Genomic DNA, 21360 nt, shown 5'->3' with positions numbered 1-21360 from the left:
ACTCCACATATATACCACATTTTCTGTGTCCATTCTTCTGTCAGTATATACTCAGGTTGCTTCCATATCTTGGTTATTGTAAATAATGCTGCAATGAATATGAGGGTGCGGATACCTCCTTGAGATCGTGATTTCATCTCCTTCAGGCATATACATACTTAAAAGTGGAATTGCTGGATCATATGGCTGTTCTATGTTTAGTTTTTTGAGGAACCTCCACACTGTTTTTCAGTGTGTTTCTGCACCAGTTTACATTCCCACAACAGTACCTAGGATTCTCTTTTTTCCACATCCACATCAGCATTTGTTATCTCTTGTCTTTTTGTTGATAACCATTCTAACATGTATGAGGTGATATCTCATTTTACTTTGGATTTGTATTTCCCTGATGATGAGTGATGTTGAGCGCTTTGCCATGTACCTGTTGGCTATTGGTGTGTCTTCTTTGGAAAGATGTCTATTCACTTCCTCTGGCCACTTTTTAAATTTTTTTCCATTGAGTTGTATGAGTTCTTAATGTAGTTTGGATATTAACCTGAGTGCTTTTTTTATCCTTAAAATAGAGTTATGTGCAAAGAGAAGGGGAAGAGGAGAATAGGCTGAGGAGAGGGGTAAAAGTTTCAAATAGGCACCAAAGAAAATAGGTAGAGGCCCTTACTAGCAACATTTGGAAAAATTAGGAAGAATCCTGGTGCTCGTGAAGGACCAGTCAAGGTTGCAGTAGGAGTCTGTGTGGTTATTAGTTTACCCTTTATTATTCTTTTGGGAATACTTTCCTAGTCTTGACACTAGGAAAAAGTCATACTGATTTGTTCTTCCAATTGACGCGGAAGGGTCCTGTGAGTTTCTCAGCTGTTTTGGTTTCCTTCACAGGCAAAAGGGTAGGATAATAATAAAGATCTGCATCTCCCTCTTTATCTTCTTTCATATTATTTCTGAATTTCCTCCAGAACCCACTGTTGCTAGAAGGTATGAATACAAGGAAAATCCTTCCCACTCAGAAAAGTTGCTTCTCTCTCCTCCTAATATAATTTGACTCTGTGTACAAATGTAACTAACTTTGATTGTTACATAACATTCTAATTGATTTTCCATAGCAGCCACTTTCTACTAAAAAGATACCTTGGTTAAAAGATAGAAATCCCTTACTTAAAAAAAAAATTTACCAAAGTCATAACCATTTAACGTTATTTTCAAAGCTTTATCTAACTTTGAAAAGTTGAGTAAATCCAAAGAAAATGTAGCTAATTGAAAATGCCTTTAGGGCGCCTGGGTGGCTCAGTTGGTTAAGCGACTGCCTTTGGCTTAGGTCATGATCCTGGAGTCCTGGAATCGAGTCCCACATCGGGCTCCCTGCTCAGCAGGAGGTCTGCTTCTCCCTCTGACCCTCTTCCCTCCCGTGCTCTCTGTCTCTCATTCTCTCTCTCTCAAATAAATAAAATCTTTAAAAAAAAAAGAAAGAAAGAAAATGCCTTTAGAGACAGTGCTATTAAATGAATTGGAAACATAACTTTGTGTACCACTTTTCTTAGTTAATTAGGTGTTAGAAAAGTTTCAGCACTGATTACATGTTTAATCAACTTTCTGAAATAATTCAGTGTTTTAAGTTAATTTAGTTAGGTTTCTGTGGTATATGAAAGTATTCTCTGATCATTTAAGTTGGTTTAGATTTGCACATAAGATTACAGTAGCTCCATTTAAAAAAGACATTATTTGTTTTATTTAATGTCTTACAATGATTGTAGTTTTAACAATCACTTAACTTGAACAACTATCTTTAGCCTCTTATAATAAATGTTGGAAAGTAAATATATACTTGTAAATTACTCTTGAATTCTGCTCTGTTCATATAAAAACCTTTCTCTTTGAGGTTAAGAGAAAGAATTTCTATTAATTCTAAATCAGTGTGAGGCTGTTCTCTTTTCAACCTGTTTTGTTGGCAAAATTGATGACATATGAATCTGGATAATAATTATCTAGTCAATATGGAAGAGATTGAAAGTAAAATGATCATTGACAAAAAAAAGTGTCTGTTATTTGCTGAATTTTACTTACTAAATGATTGAATGCTTTAAAGATTTATTTTCCTGAAAATTAGTAAACAATCAAACCCAAAGGAATGTTGGGATTTTATGACAATCTGTGCAAAGAAATAAACTAATATAACACTCTTCATCTTTTAGCTGGTAAAAATGACATATTGCTTTTCTTTCTCTTTATCTCTACAACAGATGCTTCTAGCAGCTGGGATTCCAAGATTAGTTTGTCCAAAATATGAAAGCATGTCATCCAACTAAAGTATTAAGTTGACCCAGTTTTTGTGGCTTCCAGTAATTATACTATTCTCTAGAACACTGTGATTTAACTTCAACATTACTACACTGATGGGTTCGAGGCTAAATCTGGCTACCCTCATTCAAAAATTGTTAAAAAAAAAAAAAAAGATAAACTTCTGATCCTTTATATTCTGATCCATTCCAACAGAGAACAGAAGTAGGAAAACTATTCTTATTAGTTAGTCATATCCCAAACCCATTTTTTCAGTTGAACTAAATTTCTATAGCAGGCAGCATTTCACCCTCCAAACTACCCAATTAATTCCCTTCTTTGTTTTGTAAATGTAAATCAAATTTTAAATTTTATTTCCATGCTTAAACTTGGGTAACATTTGCTATGACTTCTTATGGTAAAATGTGTTCATGACACATAAGCACAATAGATGATCCACATTAATCTATAATAAATTTTCAATAATTTTATAGGTTATAGAAGCCAAAGCATAAATTTATAGTAATATTTATGTCAGACATCCTGTTAACAAAGTCATATATAACCTGAAAAAAATTGTGGTTTCTCTGTAACTCGGTATTCCCGAAGATTGCTTTTTGCAATGAGATTTACATAAACCACTTTCTGGCATGTTCTTTACCAACATCTCACATTCCATTTTGTACTACAACTTTCTCTAATAATGTCTAGAACAAATATGAATGCTTAAGCTTCACAAGAGTATTGATAGAACTATTTATATTGCCATAATTAGTAACCATAAGCATATGTAGTTGCAAAATATTACTATTGAAGGCAAAACATATTTAGCCAGCCAGATACCTCCACGGGCAATCTGAAATGATCTCTATTCTCAACGTCACTTGCCATCTTCTGTCTCCATCTTAGACCTTGTCTCTAAGGAAAATAGTTCAGGCTGTGCATAATGCAGAGGTACCTATGCAAATTAATAATTCAAAGAGATCTTGTTTAGTTCTCTGACTGGCTAGAATTATTTTATGTGAAACCATTGATCTGATCTTAATAGGAAGGGAATAAATCTGATTTTTTAGAGGTAATTAATTCTTATAGACAACTAGATACTAACTTATGATTTAACTTTTCTAAAGCAACACCTTATATCTTAGTTATCTGAATGAATAAAATTTCCACTAAATTATGGCCATTTACTTCCAAATTTTATGTTATAGATAGAGATGTATGTTATATATATATATATGCATTCAACTCTAAAACATTTTGTATAATAAAGCATTATTCTTACATCTTGTGATCATACAGCCTCATGAATACTGAATTATAATCATTTGTTTATGTATCTGTTTATTCCATGTGTTCATGATCTTTATAAGCTCCTAAAGGGCAAAGTCCGCATCATGATCACTGCTGTATTCCCACAGTTAGCAGGCCATCTGCACAGAAAAGGGACTCATTTTTTATTTGTAGAATAAATTAATGGCTGTGAAATTTGCCCTCAAATTATTCTTGTTTACCTTCTTATTTTGAAACATGGAATATTCAACCTTAATATGACTCTGCACTATGTCGGGTGCCTTTTCCCTTACTAGAATTCATGAATTATTCTGGGGATTTTGTTTTTCTCTTCTAGTCGAAAGTACCCAGCTATATACCTCTCTCCTTAGTGCATATCTCCTAGTGTCATAATCAACTTGAGAGGTGACTATTCAAGTCCTCTTCCAGTATCTCCAAACATAGAAAGCAGTAAAATTCAAGATGGATACAGAACATCAGAGATAACCAAAGAACATGATGAAGAACATAGAACATGATGAGTTAAGGCCTTCAAAAGCTTCCAGAAACCCAGCGGTGGCAATTTTAATTGTATTTGATTATTCATGTGCTGATTACAAAGGTCCTAGTTACACAGAAATTTTAGATGCTACCCAGCAAATATGGTTGGAAATGACTATTTTCCCCTTTCCCAGCTTTTTCTTTTTCATCCCTAATCATACATAATAGGGTTGTCTGGTTTTGTTAATCTTATAATGAGGAGGGGATATTGGAAGCATCCGCTCACCCCATCAGCAAGGGCAGGTAAAGACAGGGAGTATTAGGCTAGTTGTTCCCTATGTGGCAACTGAAATGTGTTCTATCATCTGTTTGCTTGATGGATGGGAAACATCCCTGAACTTCTCCAGTCCATTTCACTCAGGAGAAATGTGCTTGGAATATTTATCCAATATTAAAGTCCACGAAAGGTGATTAAGCAAAGTTCATGACTGTCCATTAAAATGCACAAATGTTCTATTAAAGAAAAGAAACCCCAAATGAGATCTTTATGTGCATCCATATTCATGAAATCCTGACAATTTCTAGATTTTCCCACATGAAGTTAATACATTCACCTTCAGTTCCCTGTTTTATAGCACCTAATACAGTGTTTTATACACACTAGTTCAATGTATTTTTCAGAGTTAATGTAGGAATAAATGAATAAATGGATTTGCTGAATCAGCAGTTCACCTCCAACTCAAACTAGTGTTTTTAACAGAGATATTTTATTTTTATTAATGTAATGGTGATTTTCCTGTGGTTTCATATTGAATACCATCATCTCCCTTGGATTCTTTATTGACTCTTCAATGCCTGATTCAACATCAGATATTTTAATTTGCCTGTGTATAATGAATATGCAAACTTGAATGAATATACACACATACTTTAGAAATTTATGATTACATTCAAATCAAGTGCTCTTAAACTTTAGTACATTCCTGTGTGAATAGTGAGTCATTATTTTCTATATAGAAATTTTTGAATCTCCGTACTTTAATGAGTAGTTAAAAAAAATGCTGAGCAGGGCACCTACATGGCTCAGTCAGTTAAGCATTCGACTCTTGATTTTGGTTCAGGTAATGATCTCAGGGTCGTGAGATCGAGCCCCACATTGGGCTCCCCCCTGGGCATGGAGTCTTCTTAAGATTTTCTTTTTCCATCTACACCTCCCCACCCCACTCATGCTCGCTCTCTCTCTCTTTCAAACATAAATAATTAAAAAGAAATGCTGACATATATATAGGCAGACAGTTGACTTGATATATCAGGGTACATTCCGTTAAAAAAAATCAATCCTGGAAATTGATTAAATGCAACACACTAACTGATAATGTCATATAATTCAGCCAGTTGTGCAACTGTCTAATGATGTGCAGATAACATCCAATTACCAATTTAAAATTAAAAGCTTTAGTTAATCAGTGGATTTTTTTTTTGTTAATAAACAAATGCTTTATGTAATGTTTTCACCGAATTGAAAGCATTAGTATGATGTGGCATTTATTAGGTTGAACGCAGTCATTCAGAGTATGAACTTGGTTCTAAATTTAATTTGAAGTTTCATGTGATAATACTTACTACAGTTGTATTTTTTACTTGTAAGTCACAGGTTGGTAAGTCAATCAACAGATGTTAATTAAGCATCAATAGTGTGTAATAATGCTATATTGCTACTTGGAGGAAAGCAAATTAGGTATAAAATATGGATCCTCAAAAGCCATATCATCTAATTCAAGTGAATGGCCAGAACTCATAAAATAAGCAGAGATATTGAAAGATATGGAATCTTTCCCAGATGGAGGTGGTTGTGTGATACACGTTAAACATGTCGAAAATATTCAGAGAGAAGTTATATGAAGGTTGGAGAGGATGAAAAAATCATCCCTTCCTTCCTTCTTTCTAATTCATTCATTCACTCATTGGATTCATTCTTTTATTAATCTATTACCTGATGAGTACCAGGACCTGAGAATAAGAGGATTAATTAATAATAGTCATTGCGCTCATTGAGCCCACTGTTAAGCAGAGAGAATAGAATGAACCATTCTTGGAGATGATGAGATTTGAGTGGGTGAGAATTTGGATTGATGGAAGGTGAGAGAAGGTATTCTAAGCATGTGTCAAGATAAAAATATTAGTTCCTCCAAGATTTCCTTCGTATCTTTGAGGTTGAGCACTGAGCAAGCTTGTAACAGATGCCCAGAAAGTATATGTTGAGCTAATTAATAGCATGTATCTAGGACAGCAAGGAGACTGACCTGGGGAAGTTTTCATTTTGAAGATTAACGAGAAATAAGGAGAATTATGTAGGTCAACACAACTGCAGACGTGCCTCTGGGCTGAGAGAAGAATGGATACTTGCTGCAGTAGAAAGCCTGCTTTTGATCAGAGGAGTGATGACCTGAGTATGGTGATGGATAAGGTGAACGTGCACTCATGTGTAGACCTGATCCTGTGATAGTTGATTGTATGGGTCTGGCCAAGAGCCAAACCAGGAGAATATGAAGTCTACTAGAGAAACAGTAGCTGACTAGCTGAATCCACTTCTATGACTAAGAACTGAATTTCAGGGTGAGGCCAGCAGTGTGGTTATCAGGAAACAAAGGTCAGGGATTTTTTACATGGGTAATTAGGTGAAGTTAAGCAGGAGGATCAATAGGAAGCAAAGGTTGGGGAATCTCCCTTAATTCTGATGGATATCACATGTCTGGCTATTTTTAATGCACACGATGTGTATGTCTATATGCGTGTGTGCAGGTGTGTGTGTGTGTGTGTGTGTGTGTGTGTGTGTGTGTGTGTACTACCTACTGTGGGCCATACATGTGCCAGTTTGTGCCACAGAGTATTTTAAGTGCAACTCCTTTTACCCCACAGTCTGGTAAAGTAAGGATTTAGAGAGAAAACCCAGCAAGCTATTGAAAGAGAGAAGGTTTGCAGTGTTGAGGAATGAGGCCAGTTGAGTACCACTTGCTCTCAGTCAACTCAAGGATAAACTGAAGCTTCTCTTTGAATATGCCATTGGCCATATTATTTCACTGGCCCGTTCTAATCAAAGTCCTCAAAAATTGGTAATGACAAGTGGGAAATTGTACATAGAGATATAGGTAAAACAAAGCTACTTTGGACCCCCATTTCAGCTCTCAGTCTGTCTTCACATTCTTGCTGATCGAAAATTGGCCCCAGAAAAATTGACCAGTTAAGCATTGCTGAGCTTCTTTTTAATTTTTATTTTTTTAAGTTAACTGCAGATCCAAAGGAGTCAGGATTTTTTTCCATGGCACCAATCTCATACAAGGGTGGCATGCAGAGTAAGCACCATGTCCCCTGCCCTCATGGCTCACTTTGCGAGGTGCAAAGTCCCCCTGACTACTCACTGGCATGTCCATTAAATCTGTGCATCTGTTGCCATGGGCTTGACCTGCACGTAGCTTAGGTCCTAACCCCAAAATAAATAAGGACCAAAATCAGCACCTGACTCAGAATGGAATAAATATTGCTACTAGTTCCCCATTGACCTTGTGCCCCCCTTGCCGAGAAATAGTTTACAGCCCTTCACCTCCAAGAAGATGGATTGTCTAAAGGCTCCATTAAGGTCAAGGACACCAGTTAGGCTCCATTTAATAAAGGTTAGACTGTAACGCACCAATTTTCCATTACTTACTTCAGCAGGAGACATAGCAGGATAATGGCTGCTATTTGTGGGGGGGAAAAAAGGCCCAGCAAGATGTTCTTCTGATACGTTGTTGTTTTAGTTTGGTTTTGGTTTTGGTTTTGATTTATTTTGTTTTGTTTTGAAACCTCACAAGTGGCTGTGGAGCTAAGCAGGATCTAGAGTAGTATCCCTGACCTGAAAAGGGGAAGGATGGAAGCACCGTGGACTATAGCCACATTCTTACGCTTCCACTGTCTTCACCCCACTGACCAGCCTCTTTTCTTCGTGGGAGCAATCTGAAACATATTGTGTGATCTTAGTAGGGAGAAAATGGAGTGGGCCCCAGCCATACTAGCAATCTAAGCAAAAAGAAGCTTCTACATGGACTGTCCTTATGAGTGAAAATTATCAGAATTAGAATGCATTTTCGATGATCATTTTCCTTTGTGTGAATGCTTTCACAGAGATATTATGGAAAGTGGTTTGTTTAGGAGAGAAATCAGATATGTAAGGTTTCCCTTCAAGAATATTGCCTATCCATTTTTAGCATCCTAATTTCAAAATGATGATTTTGCTAAGAACAATGAATAATTCTCTCCTAGAAATTGAGTTCTTTCCTTCCTATAACCCACTCGCAGCCACATGAACAGATTTGGGGTTTTGATGCTGACGCCGTCCTCTGTGTATGTTAGTCACTTATGTCCTTTGACCCAAGTTCAGTGACCTTTCAGCTGAGTGATTGTTCTGTCCTTGATTGTATGACCCTCTTGATTTCAAACTTAAGGGTACAGTGTGACCAGACTTTTTTCAGAGTCATCTCTTAGTGATTTGCCATTGGACTCATTTTCAAGTCTCAGATAACTGACACCTACTCTTGTTCATGTAAAGTGACACACGCCTCTGTGATCCTTCCTGTGGCTCCTTCTCCTGACCTTCCTCTGTCTAGCTTGTCCCCAGAGTTCTAGTAATCTCACAAAGAAGAATTCCTACTGTGTGCCACAATTCTGTGGGAGATCCTAGGGGAAGAATCAAGTCTTTGAAACCAAATAGGATTTCTAATTTAGTTACACCCATTTTCATGTGGAATGTTATTCAATATCTCTTACCTTACGTCTCCTCGCCTCTAAAGACTGAGTCCATAATGTTCATCTTATGTGGTGATTTTGAAGGTAGATTAGCTAATTTCATATAGCAGGTGAATATAAATAGCAGCTCTCAATCTGCCTCTGGGTCGGAGTCATGTCTGTTCTCCTCTCTCCTCTACTCCATTTCTCTCTCTCTGCCTTTCCTCCAGGCCCTGTGCAGTGTAGTGAAGACACAGCCCTCAAACAACTCATAGACTAGTGTGAGAGGCAGCAATGCAAATGGATGACTTTAATCTACTTTGTAGATGCCATAAAGCAAAAAGAAGCAGTGACTAGCAAAACTCAGCATTCTCTCCCCACCAGCTAGGCAGGATCTCCTCTCCAAAAGATAAAGACCAGCTTGAGTCCGCTTGGGGTCTCCTGCTGAGTGTGTCTTCAATAAAAAAATTTGATTATGTAAGAATTATGTTATTTGTTTTGCATAAGAAACTGCTCAATTTCTCACCCTCAACAAACATCCTCCTAGCTTGTGTGTCTTCTAAGTATTTAATGACTTAAATGTTCTTCTACTGTTTGCCACCTAACCTCTTACCGTATGGTTGTTGGTCTCATCCAATGAACATACTTCACTCTGCATCTCATGTCAATAAAGTTCTCTCTAACTGGCTGCAAAGATTACTTTTTCTGTGAGTATAATCCTATAGTCCAAAGTATCTTATAAAGGAAGAACAATATATAGGAGTAGAATGTAAAATTATCCTTTTATATATTCTTATATTCTGGCCCTTGGAGATGTAATTAAGAGAAATTGGTTAACCCCTTATATTACTTTCTATAAGAAAGGCAGCATGCAATACTACTTGATTTTTGATCAGAATATAAGGTTCCTCTCAACATGGGCAACAAGAAGAGAGTTGAAAATTTATCTCATGTACAAAGCTAATCTGGAAAATTAAGAATAATCCTCTACCCTTTTTTTTTTCCCCTCAATAACAGAGTTTATTCCCAGTGTTAGCTGGAGAGTTACTTCATTTTTCCATTCAACAACTTTAAAGATGTAGTTGCTGGTGGAAATTAAGCCATATTCAGAATAGGGGCAAGTTTGTTACTGTGGTCTAAAATGTAAGCTCCTCACCAAATCCCAATACGAGCGATGTCAGGACCTCAGTTTGCTTACCTTTCCCCATGTTTCATCCCAGAAGTGAGCTTTGTTAGGTCTCCTGGGTCATACCTCAGAGGTACCTCCACCTTATTTTCTCAGAGAACAGGCAGGGCATAAAGCAATTTATGGATGTGATTGGTGTCTTAGTTTCCCTTAGAAGGGAAGGACTTTTAATTTTTTGGTGGAAGAAATCTGCCTTTAAGGGAAACATTTTTATGATTATTTATGATTAATAGCATATTTCACACCCAGGATTGTAAGGTGATAAAAAGCAAGTTTGATTCATTTAGGAAAACCAGTAAGAATAGGATGTGATTTTGCCAAATTGTAATAATTTTCCAAGCACTTTCATAGAAACTATGTTATTTGACTCCCACTGCAGCACGGTGAGGTAAGCAGGGCATTCTAAACTGTAGATGAACCAACTGTGACTCCCCAGAAATGAGGCGGTTTTCCCAAGTTAGCATGTCATGTAGGTGGACCTCGAACTTAACTTTTTAAACTTTGAATGTTCTACTATTCCCCCTCTGCTGTAGTATGCATATCTGTACACTCCCATATCTGTTTGTTACATTATTCAACTAATTTAGTCTTTATAAGACAACCATCCAATAATCTAAACTCAACTATAGTTCTTTCTTCCTAGATTTATCTTACCCAAAATTAGTTTCTTTGTTTATAAACTAGCAAAATTAACTTGGATAAAAATATGCTTTTGGGTAAAAATGTATTAGCTACTAAAAAAGTACTATAATTGAGTATGATCTTTGCATTAAGTGCTACTCCAGATAGCTCTGAAATAGCTCTATTACAGAGAAAGATGCAAGAAAAGCACCATAAATCCATTTGGTTCTTATGTGATACATAAGATACACCTAACATGTGTACTCAGGTCCTTCAGAGAAACAGAAGCAATAAGATCTATATATTTTTTTTAAAGATTTTGTTTATTTATTTGACAGAAAGAGACACAGCGAGAGAGGGAACACAAGCAGGGGCAGAGGTAGAGGGAGAAGCAGGCTTCCCGCAGAGCAGGGAGCCCGATGGGGGGCTTGATCCCAGGACCCTGGGATCATGACCTGAGCCGAGGGCAGACGCTTAACGACTGAGCCACCCAGGCGCCTCTAGATCTATATTATTTATTATAAGGAATTGTCTCACACAATTTTGGAGGCCGAGAAGTTCCAGGATCTGCCATCTGCAAGATCTGCCATCTGCAGGCTGAAGACCCAGGAAAGCTGGTGGTGGAATTCAGTCTGAGTCTAAGGGCCTTAGAACAAAGGAGCCAGTGATGTATATTCTATTCCAAGTCTGAAAGCCTAAGAACCAGGAGTGCTGAGGGCAGAAGATCAATGTCCTGATTCAGTCAATCAGGCAAGAAGGATCACATCTTGACTTCCTCCACATTTTTGTTCTATCAGGCCTTTAATGGATTGAATGATGTTCACCCACATTGAGGAGGACAAACTGCTTTATGAGTCCACTAATTCAAATATTAATTTCATCCATAAACACTCTTACAGACACACTCATAAATAATGTTTAGCCAAATATCTGGACGTCTTGTGATCCAATCAAGTTGACATATAAAATTAGCCATCACAGTTGGGGAGTCAGTGACTCCATCTAAATGATGTGGAGAGAGGAGCAAAAAGGGAAGCAAGGGATGAGAGGCTACCATAATGATAACTATATTTAAATTTTGTATTAAGAAGTAACAACTTTTATGAATCAAAGAATTCAGTGTCATGAATTGCCCTAAACAAAAATGGATGCTAATCAGAATTGGTAGGTTGAATGACAAAGAGACCCCCTAGTGGTAGGGGTTGCTTCCTAAGAAATAAATCAGCCACAATGACATTAATGGCTGTAGCACATAATATTGAGTAGAAGTTCTCAGATTTAGGGTGGTCAGAAGCACCTGAAGAGCTTGTCAAAATTTCAGTGTAGAACGCTTTCTTCCTAGTGGTTCTGACTGACTTAGTAGGAGCCAACAATCTGTATTTTAATTCTCTGGGTCATTCTGTTAGAGGTGATGTGAAGACCATACTTTAAGAACTTTTGTTACCTAGGGCAGTCAAATTCATAGAGACAGAAAATACAATGATGGTTGCCAGTGGCAGGGGAGAGAAGAGTGGGGAGTTCATTTTGAAAGGGTAAAAGTTTCAGTTTGGGAAGATGAAAAATTCTAGAGAAGGATGGTGGTGATGGTTGTATAATAATGTGAATGTACTTAATGCCCTTGAACCGTACACTTAAAAATGGTTAAATGGTAAACAATGTTATATATGTTACCACAATAAGGAAAAACAAGAATTTTGAGTGCAAATTATAGCTATTCTTTAAAAACATTGGTGTCTCTTTGCTTTCTTGCTAAGTGTTGATAAGGAAAACAGATATGTCCAGTTTAAAATATCATAGGTTGTGTTCCATTGTGGATTAATATTTCACAGTAGTTCATCATTGTTTTATGACTTAGAAAAAATAATGAACTAAATAAAAAATTTATAGCACTTAAATTTTGCTTTATTAAGAGAAAACAGATTTCTTCTTGTATATTCATAGTCTGGCCAAATTGATGGGACTATGAGAATTAATCACTGAGTCTGCATTCTTATGATTGTTCCTCTACCTGCTTCTCTAAAATGGATTTGTCGGATTTTGCCTTATCTCGTGTTTGCAATAAAAATGTGTAGTGATACTCATGCTCTTTTCAGGATAGGGTGTGGGCCAGTGTGGGGAAGAGCCTGAACTGCATTATTGCCATGGTGGATAAACTGATTGAAAGAGATGGTGCTGGTGAAGGCAGTGGTGGCGGCAGCAAAGATGGAGAAAAGGACCCTTCTCTAGTGGACCCCATCATAACTCATCCAAGGGGTAAGGAGTCATTTTTTCCAATCACTGACTGAGTAAACAAAATGAGAAAGTCATGATAAAATGAGATAGAAAAAGAGGAGTCAATAGTGCCTTTGATGAAAGTGCTGATAGCATGCTTTTCCACTGCTCTGGCTTAGACGATAGAAGGCTATTTATCAAATTGCATCTCAGTTGTGTTTTCAGAACTGCTTGCAATGCTCATTTTTTTTTCTTTTGCTACACAAAAACCTTCTTGAAAGAAGAACAGGGTTTTCTTTTAAAGACTCTGACATAGTTTAATCTACTTTGACACATTCCTCCAAATTTTTATTAGGAAGCAAAACAAGCATCTGCTCCTAAAACTCCTAGAAACTTCTAGGGATATCAGGACAGAGTATCTCATAATGGTTCCTGAAAAGAATGCAGTATGATAAAATACTTTTTGCCTTATTCTGGGTAATATTTTTGCGAATTATCTCAAAAACATTAAGAAGGTTTGGTTCCATATAAGAAGAGTATGTTTGTGCATTATTCCCAAGACATATTAGTAAGTCTCGGTTTTCATGGATGCACGTATACACACACATGGTTACATATGCATGTAGGTGTCTATGTGTGTGTATAGGTAGACACACAGATACATAGATACTTTCAGAAGTATGGCTTAATCAAATTTTTAACTATGGTTGTGTCCCATAAATGGCTTTTTCGTCATTTTTTTTTTGTTAATTTGATTAATTTTGATGAAAAAACCCAGACAAATATCTGCATTTCTTTATGATGGTAAGAACTGCTGTTAAAGTTGTTCCAGCCCTTTTGGTATCTTAAGTGTTTGGAGGGAATAAACAGTGTTGCCCTACTTTCTTCTTCTGAAATCTGCATTTCCTTTTACTTTAAGAAAATGAGTCAGAAGGAAATATGGATACTTATAAAATTAAATTTATGTTTTCCCAATTTGTTTTCCTGATTTTTCATTACTCACATTTTCATCAGGAGTTTAATTATGTGCAACATCAATCTTTCGTTACTTGATTAACAGTAGAACTATTTCTAAATTATGTTTGTAAACTATGGCTTTCTAAAGTTTTCTTACTGTAGATGGTCCTCATCTTCTACAGTACATTCACATGTGAAAGTTGATACTAATATTCATTATGTTTATACCTACTTGGTTTAACTATATATAGGGATCTTCTTTTTTTAACAATATCAGTTTTATTAGTTAATGGATCTAATGTCAGTTAGATTTTATGTCAGCCCCATAACTTTTACATGAATCAAAGTGAAAGCTCGTCATAACTTATGTCATAAAGAAGTAGTATACTTCAATTTTCTTTAATTGAACATTTATTGACTATCATCTGTAAGCCAGACACTGTGCTGAGCTCTGGAAAGTGAGGTTAGGAAGCAGAATCCATTTTAGTGGCTTGTTCTGTGCATTGATGGGTTTTCAAGGCATAATACTTTTTTAGCAGAACTGAGATGAGGGTTACTGAATTTTGCCACATTTGTTTTGATGTTCCCCAAAACTTCTCATTGACAAGAGTTCCAGAATATTTGAAGTTACATATTTTACCTACATCTTGTATTGTATCAAAAGGTTGGATCTGTGGGATCAAAATTACATTTTAAAAAGTAAAAATATATGGTAGGTAAATATTTGGTAAGATTAGGTGAATCACTTTGATTTGAACGTGAGGCATTGTTTGAATATAGTCTAAAACCAGATAGAAGCTGCTGTCAATGTAGAATTCACAACTAGATGGGCTTTGTGGATGGTTAAAGTCAAATTACAGCATAGTGCCCTCTAAGTGATTTTATTTTCAATTTATGACCCATATTTATTTCATCCATTCTTTTTTATGTTATAAACATTTTCAGGAGATATAACAATTTAAATGTGCAAAATAAAATATATACCTTAGTCTAATAATGATTTAATATCATATTGTCAAATAATTTCAAAGTTAAAGTTTTTGTTAACATTTTACATGTTAGACAATTGTGTGTAGAGTGCATGTTTTGGAGAGGACATTGGTACCTAAAAGAAGATGCATAACACATACAAATAGATGTTTTACAGATGGATCTGTGCTCAGGTATACTTCAAATAGATTATGGATGCTGCATAGTTGGAGTGAGATTGATTAGCTCAATTATTTAATAATAATTTACTTTTATTATGTAATAATATATTAATAAAACAATTATTATGGTTGTTATAGTCTTCTTCTTAAAGTTAGGAAAAAAGCATTTTCAGTTTCTACGCTGACTTTTGTCACATAAAGCAATGCAATAGAGAAATTAATAGTAGTTTCTGGTGCTGATATAAAGCAAACAAATAACCAAAAGTCATGTATTTACCTACACTATCTCCCAAACTATTTCAGATAAAGATATTTGAGATACACATTGACTAATTATATGTACCCCAATTTACCTGTAGTTTTAAATTTTATTAGAAAAAAAATAATAATTTAGAAAATTTGCAAGGAAAAACAAATAGGATTATGTATGATTTTTATTTTTTTATTTCAATCAGACATAAACATTTTTAACATACCCTATGTTTATACACACACACACACACACACACACACACACACACACACTGTAGCCAAACTGGAGTACTCCAGTTTGTAAACATAGATGTACTATAATGATATCCTGCACATCATTATATTATGGATATTTCCTGAGAAGCATTTTCTGGAAATGACATTATAATGACTGTAAACTAATTCGTCAAAAGAGAAATCACTATTTTAGAAATGTAATTATTATAATCTCACTGCAGTTAACACATAACACATCTTTGAATGCTGAAGTCTTCTACTACATCTCCGATGTTTTCCCCTAAGTTTGATTGCTGGAAGTGGAATTATTTTATAAGGAAGAGTTATCCCTTCTCCCACACATGCATTTTTACAGTTATCTATTTAGATCAGTGTGGACTCATGAATACATATGCTATTCTTTAGTTTATAATCTAAGAATTTTATTATAATATTTATTTGAGGCTCAAACTGTTCTGGAGTTAGCCATTAGGAGCTCTTTCAGGTGGGTTTCAGTGGGCCTTCTAACAGGTTGCCCCCCCATAGGCTAGTTACTCCCTTATTTTCTTTCTTACTTACTCCCTTTTTTTTTTTTAAAGATTTTATTTATTTGTCAGAGAGAAAGAGCACAAGCAGGGGGAGCGGCAGAGGGAGAGGGAGAAGCAGACTCCCTGCTGAGCAGGGAGCCTGATGTGGGACTCGATTCCAGAACCCCGGGATCATGACCTGAGCTGAAGGCAGATGCTTAGCCCACTGAGCCACCCAGGTGCCCCTCCCTTCCTTTTTTTACTCACCCCCCTTCCCTCTAGCACAATGAGGTAGACTAGCTTCAGCTATCATTTCCCCTGCCCAAGCCCTAGGTTAAGCCATTTTCCAAAGAACTCTGGTTTCTTCTATTAGGGAATAGTACATAGAAACCAACCAATGGGTAGGAACATTTTGATGTTTTTTTTTTAGCAATAGGTACTCTGACCAGCAGTATCTACAAGCACCCTTTTAACCACAGTCTTCCCAGCCTTAAACATTTACCCTGATTTCATGCCACTTTGTGTGGAAGATATATTGTAATCTGTAATTTATTGTAACTTTTATGTGTATTTTCTTGTAATTTATCTAGTTATTAGTGAAGTTTGACATTATATGACGTAATATTGTATTTCAAAATATTATTTTTTATAATAAAATCCATTTCTTCAGTAGCTCCAGTTTTATCCCCAGCTCATAGCTGGGATGGAAAAACCATTTCATCCTTTTCTTCTTACAATTAATAAATGAGTTGATTCAGTGAATGACTGAGTCATCCAGAATTTATTCAAATGTATGATGTCATAAATGCTGCTATGCATTTGTTAACTACATCATTTATTAGTGATTCTTTCTCTCATGTTATATCAGTTTTATTATTTTTTTCTTTCTATATAAGTTCTGCAATTTTTTTTTTCTAGAGAGAGAGAGTGAGAGTGCAAGTGGGGGAGGAAGGGCAGAAGGAGAAGGAGAGAGAGAATCTTAAGCAGCCTCCATGCCCAGCACGAGCCCTCCTTGGAGCTCAGTCTCACAACCCTGAGATCATGACCTGAGCCAAAATCAGGAGTTGGGCATTTAACTCACTAACAGATTATAATATATTAACAGACACCCAGGCACCCCAAGTCCTGCAAATATTTTTAATCAACTTCTGGAATTTTTATTCTGTTCATATGGTTTTGACTATTATGTTTTATATTGGGATATATTTTGAAATCTTATAGGGTAAATCAACCCTATGACGGTCAGTTTTGCTTTCTTCATCACCATCTTTTATTTTTACATTATAGCTGTAATTCCTGTTTGTTTTGCTGGCATATATATATATACCATGGCTAAACAGATGGTCTTCTGAATTGTTGCTACCTTTTTCCATATTTTAATGTTTATAACCTGCAGATTTTTTTTTTCAAGTTGCACATTTTTCTTTTGCAGTGTATTCATTTAATAATGTTTTAAATCTGTAGTTTTGAAGGTTTTTGTTTGTTTTAGATCCAGGATTTAACAAAATAGCTTCATAAATCTCTTTTCAGGATTAATATATAAGTAGTGCTGATGGAAGTAAAACATTCTCTGCTGTTCTGAACACAAATAGTGGAATACCTTTTCAAACTTACATGGCTTATATATATTTATATGTTTTCTTAATGAATAAGATTTTCTTTTTTTTACTTCCCTACACTTAAACATACTTAAAAGCATCTACTGTATGCACGGGACCACATGCCTTCAATTTCATAACAAATTGAAGGCTCAAAGATAAAATCAGTGAATATTAGAATTTTAGATTTTAATGTGCCCTTAAACATTATGTAATTAAACCTCCTAAATTGTCTTAAGAAGCTTGCCTATAGTATCTCTGCCAGTTTTCACCTAGCCTGTGGTACTCATCTCCACTGATAGAAAACCATTTTTTATTTTCTAGAATGGCATACTCCAGATGTTGATCTAAATATGTTTCCTTTAATTTTACCCACTGGCCCAGATCTAATTCTGTGCAACAAACAGAACAAATCTACTTTCCTTTTTCCACATTATAGTCTAGCAAATTTGAAAGCAACCATCATGTCCTTTTTGCCATTTTTTGGTCATTTTTCAAAGAACAGCATCAAACACAGAGTAACAGAGGGGGACCACTTTCCTACTTTTAGAATCTATTTTTCTATTAATGATATCTAAGTTCACATTAGCTATTTTGACAGCTATGTTTTTTACTACGAACTTCGTTGATATCCATAAATCTTGCTCAATTTGACTTATCCTTCAGGCATTCAGGATTCAAATAATATTTAAGTACCACTATGTCCTTGACATTGTGAAAAACTAGGGACACAAAGAGATTAAGACATGGTCTGTCTCAATTCTACTGAAGAGATGGATGTGTAAACCCATGACTAGAGTATACTACACTTCTGAGTACACTCTAATAAATACCTGTTTCTTTCATCCATCATATCCACTATCTGACTCAGGTTTATTTTATTCACATTTTACAAACATTTTCTGTTCATTCACACAAGTAATAGATAAAAATGATGGGAAAACAGAAATAAATACAGATCCTTGAGACACATCACTAAAAAAAAAAAAAAAATGTATGCACTGAAATACACTTGTTAATCACAACTGTTTGGGGATGTGTGTTCAAGCAGTGATATATTCAGCCATTCATGTTACTGCATGCCTGAATTTCTCTGTCTTTCACGAGGTTACCATGAAATGCCAAGGCCAAGTACTCTTTGTCTCTGAATACTTTTTTCTGATCTGCCCAGCTACAAGTCCTGTCAAAAAGGAGATGAAATTCCTCTAATGTAACTTTCCTCAGTGAGCCCATGCTGATTTAATGTCATCACGACTTCCTCATACAAAGGAGGTATACATCCATGCAGATCACAGAATTTGTTTACTTACCACTGGTTAGAGTTTCATGCTCGCTGATACTCATGTCCTTTCCTGCTTTCTAATTTTCTTTTAGCTTACAAGGTGCATTTCACATGTCCTAGTGGGACCTGAGAATTCACTCACACCTTTTACGTTGTCTCTGGTTGCCTCCTGTTAATATAATTGTTTGGTAACTACGAAGAATTTATCAGTAATTTATCACCAATTATCAATGGCTTCCTATGCCAGATTAGTCATCTGAAAAAAGTACCCCAACTTCCAAATAGGGACAGATTGAAGGTTTTAGCAAATCACTTTATCGAATCAAATCTCTTTCCTATGTTTTACTTTAGGTTGGCCAGAGTAGTTGTCTGCCTAATAAATTTGAAATAATTAAGAATTAATTAATGAACACAATTATACAAAGAATGGTTCATGGCATTAAGTATATAGAAGACACACACTAAATTTGTGTTAGTTAGAAGACAGAGAAGAAGATCCTTTCATTCATTCAATATGCATTTGTTGAACATCTACCTGTGCCAGGCATTGTATCCAGGAACACATGCAGTCATCACCCTGCCCTTGAGGTCTCGTGGATGAGCAAGTTGTATTTGATATTCAGAGATTTTCCAAAGACAGAATATACAAGATAAAGGACTTAGAAGAGGGCGTATACATTTGAGAGTCATTAGCAGACAGATGAAACTGAATAAAACAAGGACAGAAAGAATAAGACAAAATTAGCGAAATCTATAATACAGAGCCTTGGGTCATAGAAATTTCCTTCAGCTGAGGAGTAGGAAGCACTAAGGGGTACAAATCAACTGCAACTTGGATATCAAAGGTATCAAGAGAGAAAATAATCACATTGCTTTGTTAAACCTTACTGCATTCACATTTTTGTGACAAGCACTTGCTAAGCCCTGCCATTCTTGCCTCCCTCCTTGTGACAAGCTTGTAGGGGAGGTCCTGTTTTTATCTCCATTTTATAGATGAAGAAGTTAAGCAATACTTCTAAGACTACAGAACTGGTAGGTATCTGAGCAAGGATTCAAATGCAGGCAAAGTGATTCCTGATTGAATTTGTCAAAAACAATCTGGGTCCTCAGAGCAACTGTAGGTGAGAAATGCTTAGATCTTAAGAGCAGCTTTGCATATGGATTTTCTTGCCTTTATGTTTAGGTATTAGTCACATCTAATACTTCACTTGTTTGCTAAGTTTTCTGCTGATCATCCAAAGCCCTAAGTGCCCAGACCCCCACCTGCCTCTTCATGGTGCCTTGTCATTTTCTTCCACCTCATTTCACCTCATCCTTCATGATCTAGTCACACTGGACTCTTTTGAGACCTCGCTTTGTACCTTCCGCTGCTAGACCTTCAAAGGTTTGCCCATCTCTGCCTTCCACAGGCTCAAACTTCATGTCTTCTGGGGCATCTTCTCTGGTCCCCCAGGCCAGAGCTGGTTTTATGAGTGTGGGAACCAGTGCAAGTACACAGAGTCCCTCACACAGCAGGGCCCTCTGCTCTGGGTTTAATGCTCTGTAATCACCATCTTGCATTCTTAAAAATTGTATCTTTGTGTTTTAGATAAAGTCCAATAGGGCAATGGAGGCCATGCCTGGAACTTTAAGACTTGATTCACCTATAGTTCTGCCTCCCAGGTTCTCCAGTACCTGTCCGGCTTCCCCATCCCTGTCCCAGCCCAATGACCTCTTTCTGTCCCCATCCTCACCTACCGAAGGGCCTGGGTGCAGGTGTGAAATACTCAGGGTCAGGCTGGGTACCTTTGAGACTCTGTATACATGTGCCACTGAGCCCAAAGGAATATGACGTGAGAGAGTAAATAGAATCTCACCATGACAGGTTGAGAGAGATACCACTGCGGAAGAAAGGAAAAAGGTTGTTTACTCCTTTTGAACAGAAATCTCTCACATTTTAACTTCTCATTGAATTCTGCAAATTATGTAATCACGCTTTTTACAAGGGTTTCAAGTACAAAGGCCCTCAAGCTGCATACAGGGTAACATGAATGTGTCAAGTGAATTGGATAGACACTGGGACAATATATATCCCTTCTAAAGAGGGCCACCACTCCAGTTTTAGCCAATCCTTCCTACAAAGGAAACTGAAACTAAAGTTGCTATATCTTCTGATTTTTCAAGTAAATCTGAATTTTTATATGAAACATCCGAATTCTTTAAAGGTCAATAATTGATTTTTTAAGACTGTTAAAATATGAGGAAGGCCAAATAAAATATCTTTGAGGGCCAAATAAGGCTAGCCCATGGGCCACGAATTTGCAGCCTCTGAATCTCTGATTTATTGTAAATCCTATTTTAAGTATTATCTCCTCTACTAGACTTGGCTCTGTGAGAAAATATGCCAAGTATTTGTGATTTGCTCTTGAATCTCCAGAACCTGACATAATTCTTGGCAAGTAGTAGAGGCCAATATTATGAAATAAAAGCCTAGTCACCTTGATCTATAATGGCTACCTGACAAGAAATGCTTAGGTAGGTATTTTTGGTATTATTGAGTATCTTCAACATAGTGCAT

The 21360-nt window shown here is 36.2% G+C and overlaps 1 protein-coding gene across 6 annotated transcripts in view; it reads left to right on the top strand.

Annotated features, from left to right (window-relative positions):
- Positions 1-21360, top strand: part of INPP4B (inositol polyphosphate-4-phosphatase type II B) — an 802990-nt gene that overhangs the window by 688646 nt on the left and 92984 nt on the right. For all 6 annotated transcript variants that reach the window (XM_078069264.1, XM_078069263.1, XM_078069261.1 and 3 more), the window contains one exon: positions 12703-12862. In XM_078069264.1, the coding sequence (XP_077925390.1) occupies positions 12703-12862 (160 nt within the window). The remainder of the gene's footprint in view (positions 1-12702; positions 12863-21360) is intronic.

The sequence above is a fragment of the Halichoerus grypus genome, chromosome 3, assembly GCF_964656455.1.
Source record: "Halichoerus grypus chromosome 3, mHalGry1.hap1.1, whole genome shotgun sequence".
Taxonomy (NCBI): Eukaryota; Metazoa; Chordata; class Mammalia; order Carnivora; family Phocidae; genus Halichoerus; species Halichoerus grypus.
The sequence above is the reverse complement of the archived record's forward strand: the minus strand, read 5'-3'. Positions and strand labels throughout refer to the sequence as shown.